General features: G+C 42.3%; 1 protein-coding gene across 3 annotated transcripts in view; it reads left to right on the forward strand.

Moving 5' to 3' along the window:
• Positions 1–210: 210 nt before the first annotated feature.
• Positions 211–18,008, forward strand: part of SLC38A1 (solute carrier family 38 member 1) — a 59,946-nt gene continuing 42,148 nt past the window's right edge. For 2 of the 3 annotated variants that reach the window (XM_063075091.1, XM_063075093.1), the window contains exons 1-2: positions 211–692; positions 15,489–15,708. In XM_063075091.1, the coding sequence (XP_062931161.1) occupies positions 15,587–15,708 (122 nt within the window). In that variant the 5' untranslated portion in view covers positions 211–692; positions 15,489–15,586. Of the gene's footprint in view, positions 693–12,824; positions 12,911–15,488; positions 15,709–18,008 lie in introns of all 3 variants that reach the window. The other variant, XM_063075092.1, reaches the window with a different exon arrangement.

The following is an 18,008-nucleotide window of genomic DNA, read 5'->3' on the forward strand; positions in this document are numbered from 1 at the left end:
CCGGTGCCACCCTCCGTGCGCCTGGCACACGCGCGCCCCGCAACCCCTCCCTCACCCCTTCCCCGATGCTCAATCTCCGCCAGCCGCGGTCGCTGCATCTTCAGCGAGAGGCGACAAGGAGACAGCTAGGCGAGGCCGCCAGCAGTGACACCATGTGACGGCCACGGCACAGTGACACGCAGCTTTGGTTAAAGAGCGGGCGCGCAGGAGGGGAGGAGACGGCGCGCGGGACGGGGAGGAATGGCCTGACTTTCCCAGTTAAACCATCGCGAGTCATGGATGCGGAAGGGCGACGCGCCCCCCTGTAGGAGAATGACCGCGATTCGAGACCCTCCGCGCCCGAGCGCGTGGATGTGAGTGCGAGGCTGGCCAGCGGTGGGGGTGGGGGTTGGTGTTCGGGGGAGATTCTGATGCAATCGGCCCGGAAAGGAGGAGGCGAGCCAGGCAAGCGCTGGCTGGGGCAGCCACGCCACTCCGCCTGAAGGTCGCCGGGAACCTCCGCCCTTCACCTTCCTCGGAAGTCCGCCGCGCCAAGCCGAGCCTCCCCGCCCGGCCCTCGCTGACGGGGGCCACCTCTCCTGGCCGAGGCAGCCAGACCTCGACACAAAGGACACCAAACGGCTGCGGGTAAAAATCCAGAAGGGCGTACACCTTGACGTCGCCTTTTGCCACCTTTCCCTTTATTTCTCGAGGTGAGTGAGTTTCCGCTACCGGGCAGGGCTGAGGCATCGGCGGCGGGGAGGGAAGGGATATTTTAGGTGGGAGAGGTGGCGGTAACGTGGGCATCATCCCTGCGGGCGCCGGAGCAGGGAGAGCGCGGCCGTGCCCGCTGCGTTCCGATGTTGCCTTGGGAAAGGCAGAGTCCGGCTCCCCTGCCCTTCCGCTAACGCACGCAGCCGCGCGAGAAAGCGCCAGGGCCCCCGAGTTCACCCTCGCGTGGGCTGGGGCTCACTTTTCTGATCTGTTTTCGTGGTGGCAGAGAGTGGCAGCAGATCACATTTTACGAGGCCCAGGGACCACACGGGTCTGGAGGGAGAGCGCGGCCGCGGTGAGGGCGCGACGGCGTACCCGAGGGGTGTTAGAATCCTCGACCTTCGGGGAGATTTCCTGCGTCTGCACGGCCCGCGGGAGAGCGTGGAAGGCCCCCGGGGGTGCTGCGCGCGGCCCGCCGGGTCTTGGGACCGGCCGCCGGCTGCGGCGCGGAGCCGCAGGGCCCGAGGAAACGGGGGCACGCTGGCCGCGCCTGCCTCGCGCTCGGCCGCTGTCTGTAATGAGAGGGAGTAGGAGGATGCGGGGGGAATTACTAGAGGATGCTGCCGGTGACTCACTGTCCTTTCCCGCCCTGATGAGGTTTTTCCAGACGAAGAGGGTGGCAAAGGGAGTAGTGCTTTTGCGAGAGCCGGGATCCGCTGAGCCGGCGAACAAAAGGCCCCCGCTTGCGCCGGCCCGGCGCGGATCGCGCTCGTCCCCACGCCCTCCCCGGCCCCGGCACCTCGCTCGCGTCCCTAAACGCGGCCACGAACGGCCTTTAAACGCGCCGGGTCGGTGCCGGGAGGAAAGAGCGCTTTCGTCCCCGTGCACGCCCAGCCCTCGCCCCGCAAATAATCCGTCTCCCCGCGCGCCGGGCTCCTCAGCCTCCCCTGGGACCCCGCAGGTTTCCGGGCTGCCCGCGCACCGCTTCCCCGCCGAATCGCCCGCCCCTCGGTGCTGAACTGTCGCCAGAGACGGTACAAGTGTATATGGCAGCAAAAGGAATTTCGCGGTAACGGCGACACGCTGTTCCCAGCGCCTTTCACAGGCTGCCTTCGGCTGGGGAAGGTGGTGCTACAATTGAGAGTCCTTTGTGTCTCGCTCTGCGGCGCCGACCCAGGGTTTTTACAGCCCTGCTTCTCCGGTGGAAGCGCAGCTGCCGCCAGGATCTTGTACTTGCTCAGCATGCAGTGAGTGGAAAAGGCCACCCCACCAACCCCCACCCCGTCCCCCGACTAGGAAACTGTGTTCGTTTGCACTTGGAAGGGGATTTGACATCTCTGCGGTGGGTTTTTGCACTTTTTAATATAAGGGGGAGGGGGAATAAATTTATGGTTTGCGGAATGCAGGGCCCAGCGAGGCTGTAATTTGTCACCTTGATAGAAGAGACTGTGCACCAACTCGTGCTATTTCTGACGTCAGAGGGACAACGGAAATAAAACTCGAGCTCGGTGGCTGGCTGGCCTCATCAAACATCTCACGCGGGGTGGGGATTCCGGGTGGGGACTCCCAAAATCTAAGCAAAACAGTCAAGCCTGGGGCGCTGATTTGCTGGGAGACTCCTGGATTTTGGTTCCACCCCATCCTCAAAATGGCTTTGCTCTTGGGAGACACTTCAATTCCCAGTGTGTCCCCGTAAGCAACTGGAAGCCGGCCTAGTTTGTTTTGAGGTCTTAATGTTGATGAGGTTTGTTCAGTTTTCTTTTCTTCTTTTTTTTTTTTTTTTTGACTGTATTCAGTAACTGTTTCCTACGGAAGGCTTACACTGTGGCTGGCAGCAACTAACAAGATAAAATTCCTGCTTCTGTGAAGCTTTCATTCTTGCAGGGGAAACAGACTATATAATGAATGTATTCTTAAATACATTTCAGGTATTCTTAGTGCAATGAAGAAATAAAACAGGATCATGTGATGGGGGAGGATGCTTGAGATAGAGGACCTACTGGCAGAGCCTGTGTGAGGGGGTGACATTTGTCCTGAGACCTGAATGATGACAAGGGATCAGCTATTTGAATAGTTTGGGGAATGAGGTCCTCAGAAGAAAGAAACAGCAAGAAGAGACAGCAAGCAGTTACTTATTACACTCTGCTTTCACTGCAATGTAATTCAGCAGATGAGACTAGTAGATTTTAAAGGTGTTTTGGATTCTTTAAAGATATACTCTTGCTAATGTATATTTTCTGTGTTGTTCCATGAATTAAGGCTGTATGATGAAAGCACTGGCTGGCTATCAATGCTCTTGTCTTTTCCTCCCCCGGGTGATCCTTGAGCGCAAAAACTGGTCTTATTCATCGTTCCCTGAGTGCCCAGGACATAGTAGCTGCTTAATAAATACTTGCTGGATTGAGGCCTGGGCCCAGCCATCTTGTTCGCCCCATTGTGATACTGTCGATCATCCCTTCCTTCCTGTGTCTCATGATTTGTTCCCCTTCTCCTAAGTTTGAAATGTTAGAGTCAGTTTCTACTCTGCCTCTTTCTCTCTTATTACCTTCCCCACTTTTGAGCAGTGACCAGGCCCTTGCAAATGCCCCTCAGATGTCCTATTGTCTCCATTCCCACTGCCCAAGTTCAGGTCCCTGTCACCTGACCTAGACATGCCAGTTGGAGTAGTGTGATTCTTGGGATACAAGAATCATGAGGCAGCTATGGAGGCTGAAGAATCTAGCGGGGGGGGGGGGGGGGGGGAGATGTAGGCACAACATGTGGCTAAGAGCGAAGTCATCAATTAATGAAGTGTAACAACTTTCCACTTGGTCTCCTCCCTACCAAACTCTGCTCCCCTAATTCAATCTTGACACTTCCATGGGGTTTATATTTCTAAAACTCAGTTCACATTTTTTAAGGACCTTGCTTCTAAAAACCTCCAGTGAGTTCCCATTGCCTACAAATGAAGTCTACACTCCTTAGTCGGGCACTGAGGACCCTGCACAATCTGGCTCCTTGCTTCTTTCTATCTTTTTCTCCAGGCATTCCCTTCCTCCCAGTTCACCTTAGGCCCTCCCTATCACTTTTCTGCCTCAATGTTTGTATGGATTCCAGATTGGAACACCTACTGAAATCCGATATATATGTGGCAGCCTAGCCCAAATGCATTTTTCCACCTCTTGGAAGAAGTGTTCACTGACCACCTCACTGGCATTTTCATAAGGATTTGTTTATCCTTCACTTTTTGCGCTATTGTCACTCCCGATGGTGGAAGGTGGATGATAAGGACTCAGGCTCTGAGTTGAATGCAAACACCGAGTCTCAACTTACCAGCCCAGGTACTGGGGCAAGTTGTTCAGCATCTCTTCAGTTTTTTTTCACTTGTTAAATCAGAATGATGATGATGATGATGGTGGTGGTGGTGCCTATTTTATTGAGTTATCCTGAAGATTTAATTAAGATAATGGAGGTGAAGTTTGGCACAGTGTTAGCACTCCACATATTGAATTAAAAAGGACTGCAGGTTTCTCATCTATCAGAGAAGGTGGAGAAAGTTGATCAGTAGAGTTCTCTTGACCTCTGAAATTGTACGACTGTTTAATCTTTTAAAAACACTTTTCTGAAAATAATATCTTAATGGAAACTGAATCTTTTCAGTCTCTGGGAGAATATGCATCTATGAAAGGTGGTGTGGAGATGGGGGAAGTATGTGCAGAAGTAAGCACATTCAAAATCATGTGATAGTCTTCAAAAAGGACATTTGGTACACTCACCCTAAATTGAGTCTTTTAAAAACATCATTATACTTATTTCTGTTTTGGTTGCATATTCATTTGTTTTCTAGGGAAAAACTGTGTGTCAGGGTTCATTACTAATGGTAGAGGCGTTCCGTGATTGGGAAGGCAGCATGGTTTGGGGAAACTAGCACTGGGCTGGCAGTAAAGAAACTCTGCAGCCAGTGAGGCTGCAATGTGTCTTTGCTAATGACTAGCTGGGTACCTTTGGGCAACTCATCTAACATTTTTATACCTCTTTTTCTCATCTGTCCAACGGTAATAGTATCCGAGCTTCCTACCTCACAGAGTTGTGAAAACACAACTAGCACAAAGCTGAGAAAACCCTTGAGGAAGTTAAAAGAACTATTCAAGGTGATGGTTTTAGATTAGTGCTTCTCAAAGGTGGCTTTAAGTTAGACTCACCTGGGGTCTTTTCAAAGCTACCAGTGTGCAGACTCCACCTTCAGAGATTCAGATTTAGTTGGCCTGGGATGGAGCCCAGACATGGGAATTAAAAAACGAACAAACAAAACTTACCAGGCATGATTCTGATATGCAGTTGTTTAGATTTAAAGCAAAGAGAACAAAACAGAATCAGAAATTAAATGAGGACCTCCATATACTGCCTGATAAAATCTTCGCAATGCAAAATTGTGAGCTTGACTGACTTTCCACCTGATTTTACCAAATCAACTAGTTGTTGACATCATGGAGTCACAGCCTCAGGTTACAATTTATAACCTGAATTTTCCCAGGCACAGAAGCCTGTTCAGTGATACAGCCAGGGCCACATGAAGATTTAATGTGTGGATCTCAGTTTCCATCTCTTAGGAGTGATGAAGATTGGAAAAGAAAGAGACAATGGAAAGGAAGATGAAAGGGACAGGTTAGCCCCATGGTATGGAAGGAAGAGGCTCTGAGTGGGAAAGAGACAGGGTGGCGCGCAGAGAAAATTTATTGAACTGGTTTGTTTAGGTTACAAACTGGTGGCTATAGGGCCAAATTAAGTCTGAGAGCATATTCTGCATCATTTATACCTTAAAAAAAATTGTTTGGAATTAGTTGCCAACATTTAAATATCAGAATTTTACTTAAAATCTGTATTTCTGGCATTTCTTGAAAAAAAAAATTAAAAGATTTGGCTCATTCCTACTGCTAGTTGGAGGGAAATAGATGGGACATGTGTCCTCCAGTTCCTTAAGCCCAGTCTGCTTTGCTCGTTTATCTTACCTACCTGGGCACTGGCTGCATTTGCTTTTAACCTTTAGTCTAAATCTGTAGATCTTAACGCTGGCTACACATTAGAGTCCCCTGGAGAGTGTTTAAAATACCCATGCTTAGATCCCGGCCTAGACTAATTAAGTCAGAAACTGTGGGAGGTGTGGTTCCCCCTTATCGCTATTTCTTTTAAAGCCGCCCATGTCCAGTGAGAACTGAGGACTACTGGTCTAAGTCAGCTATTCAAAAGATTTGTCTACAAGTTCATCTTCTAATCTTTGAAAGTGATCCATTAAGAAACATCTACAGAATCATTGATTCAGAGGACTTTTAGAACTGGGAGGGATCTTTGAGAGAGCATTGGTTAATCCAACTTTTCTATTTTAAGGTGAGGAGACAGAGTCCCAGAGAGAAGAAAGGAATTGTTCAAGGACAATAATCATGATTTGTATTGAATTATAGTGTCTTTTGTTATGTTTTCTCTTTTGAAATAGCGGTATATTTTTAAAGGTTTCTTTTTACAAATGATCCTCGTTACATGCACCATTTCATGATGCTTTAAAATTCTCATTATTTCTGTTTTTCCTATTTTGTTAGTAGTTAACTGTTACAGCTTTGCTAGGGCTTAAAAACGAATGAAACTCCTATCCATTGTTTTTAGTTCAGTAGCACTTTTGATCCAAAATATTGTTAGAACAAAGACATTTACATGCAAAGAAAAAGAAATTTCTCCAAGGTTGAAATATTCCAGGCTGTTTTCAACTTCATAAGTTTTTAGTAATTATTTAAATCCATTATTTTTAGTTGATAAGAAAGATTTTTAATTTTGTTAGTATTCATACTACTCATAGTCACTGCTCTAATTAAATTAAGTTTCAAGTGTTTTCTGTTTGTTTAATGCAATGTACAGTCTATCTTTCATATCCAGAATTACAGGTAGACTTCATTGACTTCTGGAGTTTACCGGTATTTTCTGTCTTAAAGAAATCAGAGTAGTTTCAAAATATCTGAATATGGATAGGTTAATTCCCAGACATCATAGTCTGTACATATTGATAACAGATATTTAAAAGATCGTATGGGAACCTGAAGAGAAGAGGGATTTTGGAGCAGTGAGAGCAGAAGTTGCGATACTGTAGAAAATATAGGATGAAATGAGCAATTTGTCTGAGGAAGGTAGTAGTTCATTTCCCTGCCCCACGCAGAAATGGTCAGTATTCATCCCGGTGAGCTTCCTTTAACGCAGGGCCTCTCACCCTCAGCACTGCTGGCGTTTTGGGCCGGGTAACTGTGGCTGACGGCTGTTCTGTGCACTATATGATGTTAGCAGCATCCCCAGCCTCTCTCCACTAGATGCCGGCAGCACCCCTTCACTGTGACAACCAAAAATATCTCCAGACATCGCCAAGTATCTCCTGGGGACCAGGAGGGAGGCAATATTGTCCCCAGTTGAGAACCACTTTTGGGGGGGTGGGGGTTGGGCAGCTGCCCAGTACAGGGATCCCAACCTTTGACCTTGGTGTTCTCAACACCACACTCTGTCCAAATGAGCTGACTGGCCAGCCCCTAGAACCACTTCTTTAATATAACTCTTTCTCTAGACTTTTAGAAGTCATGTCACGAATCTTAAGCATTCCAGGCATATTGGCCTAGATAGTAAAGATAAATACCTTCCATTTACACATATTGGCCTGGATATTAATGATAAATACCTTCCATTTATATGATACTTTACAGTTTTAAATGTATTTCCCATAAATCCCACATGCTCAGATCAAATGTAAAAGAAATGAAGTGGCAGACTTAACGAAAACTATGAGGTGGAGCTACACCTCATAGCAGCTTTACGTTCCTACTTTCCATTTGTTTCTCATGGTGAAAATGCATTTGTAAGGATTGCTGAGTATACTGTCTGCAGGCAGATGATCATAGCTTTCTTTTTAAATTTATTCATCATCTTTATTGTTAACACATGTTTACTATCACCATGTGCTAGAGACCTATGAAGTCTATGGTTCCTCTCCCCAAGGATTTGAAATTATAAATAAAACGATTATTAAAATATAAGAAAGGCTGTCCAGTTAGAGTGCGGTGCAGATAACACCAGTGTCCAGGGTTCCATCCCTGTACCAGCCAGTGACCAAAAAAAGAGAGAGAGAGAGAGAGAGCCCTTGCTATAAGCCAGTGAGTAAACGAGTAATCTATACAAAACTGCTATAAGAATTCATCACAAGTAAATTATCAGCCATGGGTTGTTCATTGGAGAAGGGTATCATAGAAGAGCATGGCTTGAAATTTTGTTTAAAAGCAAGCAAGATGGGCTTTGAAAGAAATGCTATACTTAAGTTGGCATAGGCTTCATGGGAAGGTGGGAGAGTATGTTCAGGACCAGGGGAATGGGGTAAACAGAAGGAATGTGGTGGGAGAGAAAATTAAAGAGATAGTTATGAGCAATCTGGGCTTTGAATTCACGAGGTTAGACTTCATCCTATAGACACCCTGATGGGCAAGGTGGGAGAGGAATGTGCGAGGCATGTATTTTCAGGAAGAATCTGCTTCTGTAGATAGAAGAGGGTAGAGATCAGAAGGAAGGTGATGGCGGCAAAGTCAGGGCTGTGGAGCTGTAAGGTATGAGAAGCAGGGAAGGGATGTGAGAAGGAATGCTGGCAGGACTCGGTGGCCGATTAGATACGAGGCGTTACAGTGATACCTGGGTTTCAATTCTGAGTGACAAGGAGAATGCACATTATCTTTAACCGAAATAGAAAAGCTGGCATGTCAGGTCAGGTGATGTATTCCTTTTTAGGCATGTGGAGTTTGAGTGAATGGCAAACATTCATGTGGAGAGGTCCAGCAGGCAGCCGGAGTCTTATAAGAATTCATGGAAATTTTTCTGAGCAAGAAGAGAACTAACAGATCTCTCCCTCCTGCTCTCTCACTTTACAGATAAAGAAACATGTGACATGTTAAGTTAGCATGATCATTATCAAGTGAAAGTTACGAAGGAGATCCTATTTCATAATGCAAAGGAATTCTAGTTTCATAAAATGAAAAAGACTGGGAAAAGAGATCTGAAAGATGCCCTTGTGGGGTGAAACATGGCACTATGGCTTAAAGCCCTAAATAGGAAAGAAATTGGAACATGCAGAGCAGGAAGAGTGGAAGCCAAAGAGATATCCCTATGCTAAGGGCTGGATGGGGAGGGGAGCTGGCGAAGGAGACTTAAGATGTAGTGAGGAGCAAGGTGGGAGAGGCCTGGGAATGGGAGCGACAGTCACTGTAGCTTACTGGCACCAAGCCAGGCCCTGTCCCTAGCGCTGCATGTGGACCAAATCATGGAATCTATATGACTGTGTGAGAAGGGCATCAGTTTATCTCCATTTTGCAGATAGGAAGCTGTGGCAAAGAGAAGTTAACCTACTTGCTGGGGTCACACAGCTCCTAAGTGATGGTGCCAGAATTTGCCTGTCAAGCATGATTTCAGGCGAGTGCTGAAGACAGAAGCAAGTAATTCAGAGACTGTTGACAGTAAAGAGACAAGGGAGTGCTAGTTTAAGCTTCTAGAGAATGTGACTTTCCAGATAAGGAGCTCTGAGAGTGATGAACAGAAGTCAGGAAAGCCAGAGATGAGAAGTAGAGACACAGGGTCCTAGTGGAGCTGAGACCAGCAGCACTGGTTAAACCATCAGTCTTGGGCAAGAATAGAGAAGATACTTATTCTTTTGAGATTACTTACTAGCTTCTGGCCTTTTCACTACCAAAGGCTATTTTTATTATTCCCCACCTCCCAAGGACTCTGGGCTTTCAAAGATTTTGATTATCAACTTTTCAGCTTTTATTTAAGTTGAAATGTAAATTATATGCAGTGCAATGTCCAGGTCTTAAGTATACTGTTTTATGAGTTTTGACTATCAACTTTAATATATTATTTTATTTCCCATTTTTATTATTCAAAGATATATAAAATTGCCAAACAGAACCTAGGATTATAACATCAAGTTAATACAATCTAGCTAAAAGTAAGGACACCTGACATTTTTGTTAACCTGTTCAGCCCTTGAGGCCTTTTTGAAATATAAATTCATATTAGCTCATACATTCATGTTATTGTCATCTTAGAGCCCTGAGATCCAAGGACCCCAAGTGGGTAAACAGGCTCAGTCAGTTATGAGAAGAGATGGCCGGGAAGGATAGGGCCATTGTTGGCCTTAGGCTTAATACTTTCTTTAAGGTGTACACATGGTGTTTGATACACATACACTCAGTGAAATGGTTACTACAGTCAAGCAAATTATCATATGCACCATCTCACATTTTTCTGTGTATGGCAAGAGCACACAAATCTACTCTTAGCAAAAATCCCAATTACAGTACAACATTATTAATTATAGTCCTCATGTTGTACATTAGATCTCTAGACTTGTTCATTTTACATATCTGCTACTTTATATCCTTTGTCCTGCATCTACCAATTTCCTTCCTCCCACCACCGGTAACCACTGTTTTATTCTCTATGCCTGTGTATTCAACTTTTTTAAAAAAATTCCACATGTAAGAGAGATCATGCAGTATATTTCTGTCTCTGGATTATTTTACTTGGCCTAATGTCCTCCAGGTTCATCTATGTTGTGGAAAAATGGCAGAATTTCATTTTTTAAGACTGAATAACGTTCCATTATAAATACATATGTATCATAGTTTCTTTATCCATCCACTGATAGGCCCTTTTGTTGTTTCCATATCTTGGCTATTGTGAATCATACTTTGGCTATTGTGAGTAATGCTGCAATGAACATGGGAGTGCAGATATTTTTATGAGGTGGTGATTTCATTTCCTTTGGATACATACCCCGAAGAGGGATTGCTGGGTTATATGGCAGTTCTATTTTTTATTTCTTTAGGAACCTCCATACTGTTTTCCACAAAGGCTGTACCAATCTACAGTCTCACCACCAGTGTACAAAAACTCCCTCTTCTCCCGACCCTCACCAACACTAGTTATCTCTTGTCTTTTCGATAATAGCCATCCTAATAGGTATGAGGTGACATCTCACTGTAGTTTTGATTTGCATTTCCCTGATGATAAGTGATGCTGAACACCTTTTCAAATACCTGTTGGCCATTTTTAAGTCATCTTTAGAGAAATGTCTATTAACACTTTCTCAAAACAGCCGACCTCGCTATCATAATTGATTGTCAGGAGTTAAGCTAGGAGAGGTGTGATCGTATCAGTTCTTCATAATAAAAAACAATAGCGGTTCATAAAAAAACTTTATAGTTAAGTGTATGTGACTGGATGTGTAGTGATATTAAGGAATTGTTGTTATTTTTTAGGTTTGATAGTAATATGGTGGTATTGTTTTAAAAGAGAGTTCTTACCTTTTTGAGATACATGCTGGAATATTTACAGATGATGTGATATGTGGGATCTGCTGCAAAATAATCCCAGGTGATGGTGGGTCTAAAAATACAGCAAGGCTGGACTGAATTGGTAGTTGTTGAAATTGGTGCATAGGAGTTGATTATACTATTATGTCTACTTTTATATATGTTTGAAATTTCCCATAGTAAAAAAATTTAAAAGAGAAAAATAAATAAAATTAAGGATATCAGTCAGGGTTTAGTTGCATTTAACAGATTATCTTTTTATTTATATTAAGCAAAGGGGATTTAATACAGGAATTAAGTGCCTATAAATTTGTGAAAATTGCTGGCAGAACAGGTTTTAGGATGGGCCTCTAGGAATAATTACTATAACGACACATCCAACTGGCCTGCTGATGTTAACTGCTACTTGTGCCTCCATCAGGAAGTCAGGAAACTAGGAAGCCATTATCCCAACTGCATGTTCCAGGGACGCATCACTTGAGCCAAATCTAATGATCAGGAATCATAGCCACAACCGTTGGCTCCAGCACTCCCTGCTGCACCTGCTAGAATCGTACCAGTAAAATGGATGCCTTGCACCTGCCACCACCATTCTCTGATTGGGGGAATCTAAATCATGTCTAGAACCCCAACTGCAAGGGAGTGTAGAAAATGCAGAACTGGACTAGAAAGGGCTGGGGACAAATATTGAGTAGGCCAGTCCATCACAAAGTATGAGCAATTAGTGTGTTAGTACCGTTCCCAGTACAAGTAGTGCCTTCCCTACCTCCTAATCTAATCTTACTTATTTTTAGACACCATTCAAGTCCTATCTCTTTATAAAATCTTACCTGACACTTCCAGGCCCCATTTATTTCTCCTCCTTTTTACCTTCCTTCTTCCTTTACTTCCTTTCTTCCTTCATGTGTGTATGTATGTCTCTTAAGTCTTTCTGGACTCGTTCTTTGTTCTGCCACGTAGTTTGGTTTCAATCATGCAAATGTTTTATGGCACACTGTCATTTTATATGGGATGGTCTTGCTTGCTTAAATAGGCTCTAAATGACATAAGGCTTAAGGTGAGACAGGTTTCTTTGTATGTCCTCTCCTTTGATACATAGCACCATGCAGAGTAAAGAGTAAGTTTATGTACTTTACATTGGTACTATTAGTAAAATATACCAATAAGCATACCAAGATAATAATGCTTGCCTTTGGTACCTCACAAGATTGTGGTTAAGGATCAGAAATGTTCTGTTCTGAGTCAACTGAAACATGTAACCTATTATAAATGTTGAGAGATAGTAATTATGGTTGGTTAACATCAAGATCTTCCCACGATGACCCCAGTCTGCCTCTCAGTTAATTGTATAGTTGGATGATCTCTTCTATCTTTCAGTGAAACTCTAATTCTTTGTTTCTTGAATTCAACCTGCACTTCCTGCCTCTGTGCCATTGATCATGTTCCTCTTCCACTGAGAAGTCTCAGTGCAGGCCCCATCTCTGCCTGTCAATCTCCTCTCCACCAAGCAGTCTGAATATCTATCAATAATGGGTTGAATGTCAATTTCTGGCACAGTCAAGCAGTTAATCAAGCATTAGCAGTAATGGTGTAGACCTGTGTTTACTGACATAATTCAGGATAGGAAATATCTTGTAAAGTGAAAAAAAAATGTTTTAAAAACGCAATATTTAGTGTGATTTCTATTTTTGTAAATGTGTATATATTTTTTATTTGTAGTCATTCTTTCATTTAACAGATATTTACTGAGTGTTTACTGTGTGCCAGGCATTATGTCTATGTGCATAGAAAAACCCTGGGAGGCCATACGACAATATATATACAGTTATCATCTCTGCTTACTGAGATAACAGGTGACTTTTTGCTTTTGACTTGTTTTACTGTATTTGTAAAATTGTATTTTCTAACTTTTCTACCAAAACCTATATTGTTTATTAATAAAAAACTAATATGTTCTTAAAAAATAATTCTGTTCTTCAAACTGCTTATGGTATAACTCTCCATGAAAAAAAGTAGGTTAAAAGCAATCTAAAATCCCCACTGTTAAATTAGAGAGAGAGAGAGAGAGAGAGAGAGAGAGAGAGAGAAAAGAAAAGAAAGAAAGGGAAGAAAAGGAGGGAGGAAATGCATCAAAATCTAACCATGGCTCAATTTTGGGTGGTGGAGTTTCTTTTACAATGCCTATTCTGAAGATTCTACAGTGAGCATGTAGCAGTTTTAGAATTAGGAAAAAAAAATTTTTTTGCAAGATACAGTCCAAATGTGACTATTCTGTGAAGCTGCCTTAGATCCTTGGATTGGACACTTTTCAAACTTTTCGAATCCCTTCACTACTTAGCACTCAGTAAATATATGATAAATTGAATGGACAGTGTTTTCCCAGTGTGGTCTCAACCTTGGTGATGGGTGTCACTAACTTTGTTAATTTTTCCCTTCATTTTCCAGTTTTTGTTTTCCAGAACAAGTGAGATTTCAGAGAGGTTATTTTATAACAATAAAACTTTATTGTATGTGATTAATTTGTACTGGCATTTGCCTAATACTGACCTAACTTTGGTGGCCAGAACTTCCTCTATTCTTTCTATTCTTTTGCCTCTTTGTCCATTTCTTTAAATAACTAGTTTTTTATATATATGCATTATGTATACACACACACACATATATATATTTGATATGGAAGTTTAATTCAAACAGCAGACTCCAAATCTATTATTAGATAACCTGTCCTCTCCTCCAAAAATTTTTGTCTGCCCATTATTCTTCCAGTTTGGAGAGAGAAAAAGACTCCTTAACCCAGATTGGAAGTGCCGTCCATTGAATAAACTTTCTATCAGACCTGTAATATCACTCCAGTAGCCTTGGGTAGTCACACAAAAGGGCATCAGTGTGGCAAGACTCCCAGAAATCACACAGTCAAGCCCACTTGGACAACTTTCATCAAAAGGGGTCCAAGAGGTGAGAATGGGGTTCAACCATCTGAATGCATTTCCATTTTTACAAAGCAAAGACAGACTGTAAAACACTGCTGTTGTGTGAAGGCACTGAAAGCAATTAGAGATGGGCCAGTCTCTAGCACTACCACCACAGCCGGAAGCATCAGCCTCAGACCCAGAGTCACGGGGTTCAAATCTCCCTGTCCTGGCTTCCTACCTTCCAGGAGAGGCTCTGCCCTGCTGGAAGGATGAAGTTCCTGGAACCTGAAGTGTTAGGAAGTACTTATGTTGTGGAAGTTTTAAAGGATCCTGAACTAGGGAAGTTTATTCTAGATAGGAGACTATGTGAATGAAAAGGAATAATACATGGCCTGGCTGTGGAAAGAGGGGAGAACACCTGAAAAAGTATCATTCTAGTGTACTTTCCATGGGTCTTCACAATACTATAAATTAGTAAAATGCTTCTTGGGATACTGCTAGGTTGCTTAGGTAGGCACATTGGAGTTTTGACTCTTAACTACCTAACTCTTAACTCGGTTATAGTCATTTTATGGAATTCAGGATCAAACAAAATATAAAACCATTGTCCAAGGGGGTTTGCCATTGGAAGTATAAGAAAAAAGTCATTGACATTCTGCTTGATTCCATGGTCCCCATCACCTCACTGAGAGTATCTCAGCTCCCATGCGTATATAGGCCTCACGTTAGAAGTTGTGTTTGCCTCTGTGGCCACCTGCTTTTCGATTTGTGATGCTGTGCTCCTGAAATTCTTTTGGTGACCCTTCAGAAATCTAAGCTATAGTCATCCATGTGGGAGAAAATGTGAACTCTGGAGGTCTGTCATTTCTGATGAGGAAATATAGTAGCAGGTGGATTAACTCAAATCCCTGAGTATGAGTTTTTAATTCTCTAATTCCCTGACATGGAGTGATTTCATTGAAGAGATTGATTTAATCTCTTGCAGTTGATGGATAAACTGTTTGCTAAATTTCAAAACACAAATTTGTCCTTCGCTGGTTGACCACCAGGTTGGCTAGTTGATCCTGGTGATACCATTTATTGAGGATTTGCATTTTTATTAAGCTGGGATTTCTAAATCAGAGGTGCTTTTGTATCTATGCAGTCTGCACCCAGCTGTATGTGTGCCCTGTGATCTGACACATTAAAATAACCGAATCTCTTTCATTTTAAACACACTGTTTCATAAAAGGGTGTTTATATTACCTGCAGCTAACATGGTATTCCTATAAAGGTGAGCATAAAAATTATGGGGCATGACTCACTTTATAGTTAAACATGGAGGGAAATTTATGAAAGGCATAGAATTTAGAGATCAATCTAAATAATTTGATGTACGAAGATTGCATTAATGTATGTAGTAGCAAAATGTACAAGTTGTGTTATCAGTAAGTTAACTATTAGTTTACTTGTAATAGTTTATGTTTAATCAGTGGTGTTTTTCATGTGTTTAATTATTTTTTATTTTGCTATCTTTTAGGGGTGTCAAGCTTATATTTTTGCTGCTATCTACTTCTAAATACACTCAGAACAGGAGAAATTTGGACTACTTTTTTTGACTACAGAAACTTTCTAAACATGATGCATTTCAAAAGCGGACTCGAATTAACTGAGTTACAAAACATGACAGTGCCTGAGGATGATAATATTAGCAATGATTCCAATGATTTCACCGAAGTGGAAAATGGTCAAATAAATAGGTGAGTGTTTTTCCACTAGTACTTTCTAGCCAATAAAATAAATGGCTCTAAAAATTATTCTGGTTTTCAGTTATTCTCTTGAATTATGCATTACTAAAGTTATGCTCCATTTGAAGATGCAATTTGAATTTCTTATGTGACATCTGTTGCACATAGTCTGCAATAGCAGATGAAGCAAATAGGAAAGTAATTTATTCATCTTTTCAAATCTTTCAATTGAGTCTAATAAAAATGTATAAATACATTGGATCCCAACCAGCCCAAACTTTTCAAAAGCTCTGTGCTTATGAATTAGACTATTGGAATTTCACTACATCCCATTTCCAAATGTGTACTATAGTCGTCTATAAACATTTTAATCAAGAAATGGTCAAAGCTGCATTTGCCAATGATCCTGTGTTAAAACTACAAGTACATCATCATTATGAACATCATCTGGAGTATGGATTTTAAATTATAACAACAATAGTTGAGATCAGATAGCTCTATGAGAAACTATAGTGGAGATGTAGTACATGAAAGAGAAAAAGGGAAAATACCGTGAATGAGAGGAGAAGCAAAGGGGAGGAGATGGAGAGGCAAAGGGAAGAACGCTGGCCTGGAAAGTCCCCAGCCACTAGCTGTGACCTCAGGCAAGACCTTCAAACTCTTGGGTCTGTGTTTCCTGAGTGATAAGGGAAGAACCAAATGTCTATTGTTTTTTAAAAATGATTTGGGCATTTTCTGACCTACAGATTTTTACAGCCAGCTTATATGGATCCTTAGCAGGAAGGCTTCTAGCTTGGGAGTTAGTGGCACAGCCTCTTAAAAGGCTAGGAGAAGAGAGTGGTATGGATAGGACTGCTTATTAGAACGCCAGCAGTGCTACACTCTGGGAGGGCCAAAAGGAAACTAGGATGGGAGCAGATCAGAACACCACGTCAACTATCCAGGCATCTCCATAGAAATCATTTCCGATAGTCTGTTCTACATTCTGATATAGTGTGTAATTGAAAGCCCAACATAGGATTTAGCTGTCATTAGTTACACACGCTCAGAAGTTCCAGCCCTGTCGCTCCTTTTATCCTCCCTTGAGTGTTATTAGAGGCTAAGTCCCTAATCCCAACACTTTTCCTCATTATCATCCAAGTATTGTTTACTATGTTAGGTGATGTTTCTTATTATTTGACTCAAGTTTACTTAGTTATTTCACATTTTCTGAGTAATCATTAATAACAACTACCATTTCTTGAGGGCCAGGTATTTTACATATGTTACCACATATCCTTAAGACTATCATGCAAAGCAGGTATTTTTCCACAAATAAAGAAAATTTAAAAATTCAGTTTACAAGTAAGGAAACAGGCTGGGAGAAACAAAATAACTTGTCCAAGGGCACGTACAGGTCTGTCTAAATTCTGCATCTTTCTACTCTACTCTCCTGCCTCTGACTATAATGCTCTAGCACTGGTTAAAAAAAAAGCTAGTCTTTAATAGTTCTGTTAAACTCTACCAATGCCATTGTATGCTCTGTACTTTTGGCATGTTCTGTACTCACGGCCGACCTCCACTCAAGGTAGAAGGATTCTCATGGTTTCACAAGTAGGACATTTTGGCTTTATAACAAAACTTCATTCTCAAAGCAAGACAAACCTTGAGGGCCTTACAGTGAGAGTCATTTATAATATTCAGTTTAGAATTTGAGCTCAATTTTTAAAAGTTTTTACTTACTAAAAATGTTAAGTTTTTGAGGTGATTACCACTTGTGGTAGTGCAAGGAACACCCGTTCTCACCCTGGACGTGGGCATCTTGCCCAGACGAGCTCACTTCTCCATAGATGTCGACTAGGGCAGTGAGTTGGCACAGAGGGAGCACGGGGAGGTGTGGACACTTGTTTGCAGAATTTGGTTCCACTATTGCAAATAAAGTGTGGTGCGTCTCTTTTATTTCCCCTCTGTAACTGACACAGTTCACCAATCTTGCTTCATTTCTGGCTCTACGACAACTAAATTAAAAACAACATATTTCAGCATGAAGCTAATAAATGTAAATAAAAATAAAAAAAGACCCCTACCAATTTTATTTAAGGTCCCTATTAGGTGACCTGCCTGATTGTATGAGGGTACTTCAAAAGGTTCATGGAAAGATCAAATTATCTTTCAATTCTATTTTCCAAGAACTTTTTGAAGTACCCTCATGTTAGCATATTTTAGTAGTCCATGATTTCTGCAAGAGCTACACCTAAATACCGCTCACTCTTCTTGCAGCTTTCTCACACTCTTGGTAGGAGGGGAGATCCAATTACATGACTTGAAGAGAA

The sequence above is a fragment of the Cynocephalus volans genome, chromosome 12 (assembly GCF_027409185.1).
Source record: "Cynocephalus volans isolate mCynVol1 chromosome 12, mCynVol1.pri, whole genome shotgun sequence".
Classification (NCBI taxonomy): Eukaryota; Metazoa; Chordata; class Mammalia; order Dermoptera; family Cynocephalidae; genus Cynocephalus; species Cynocephalus volans.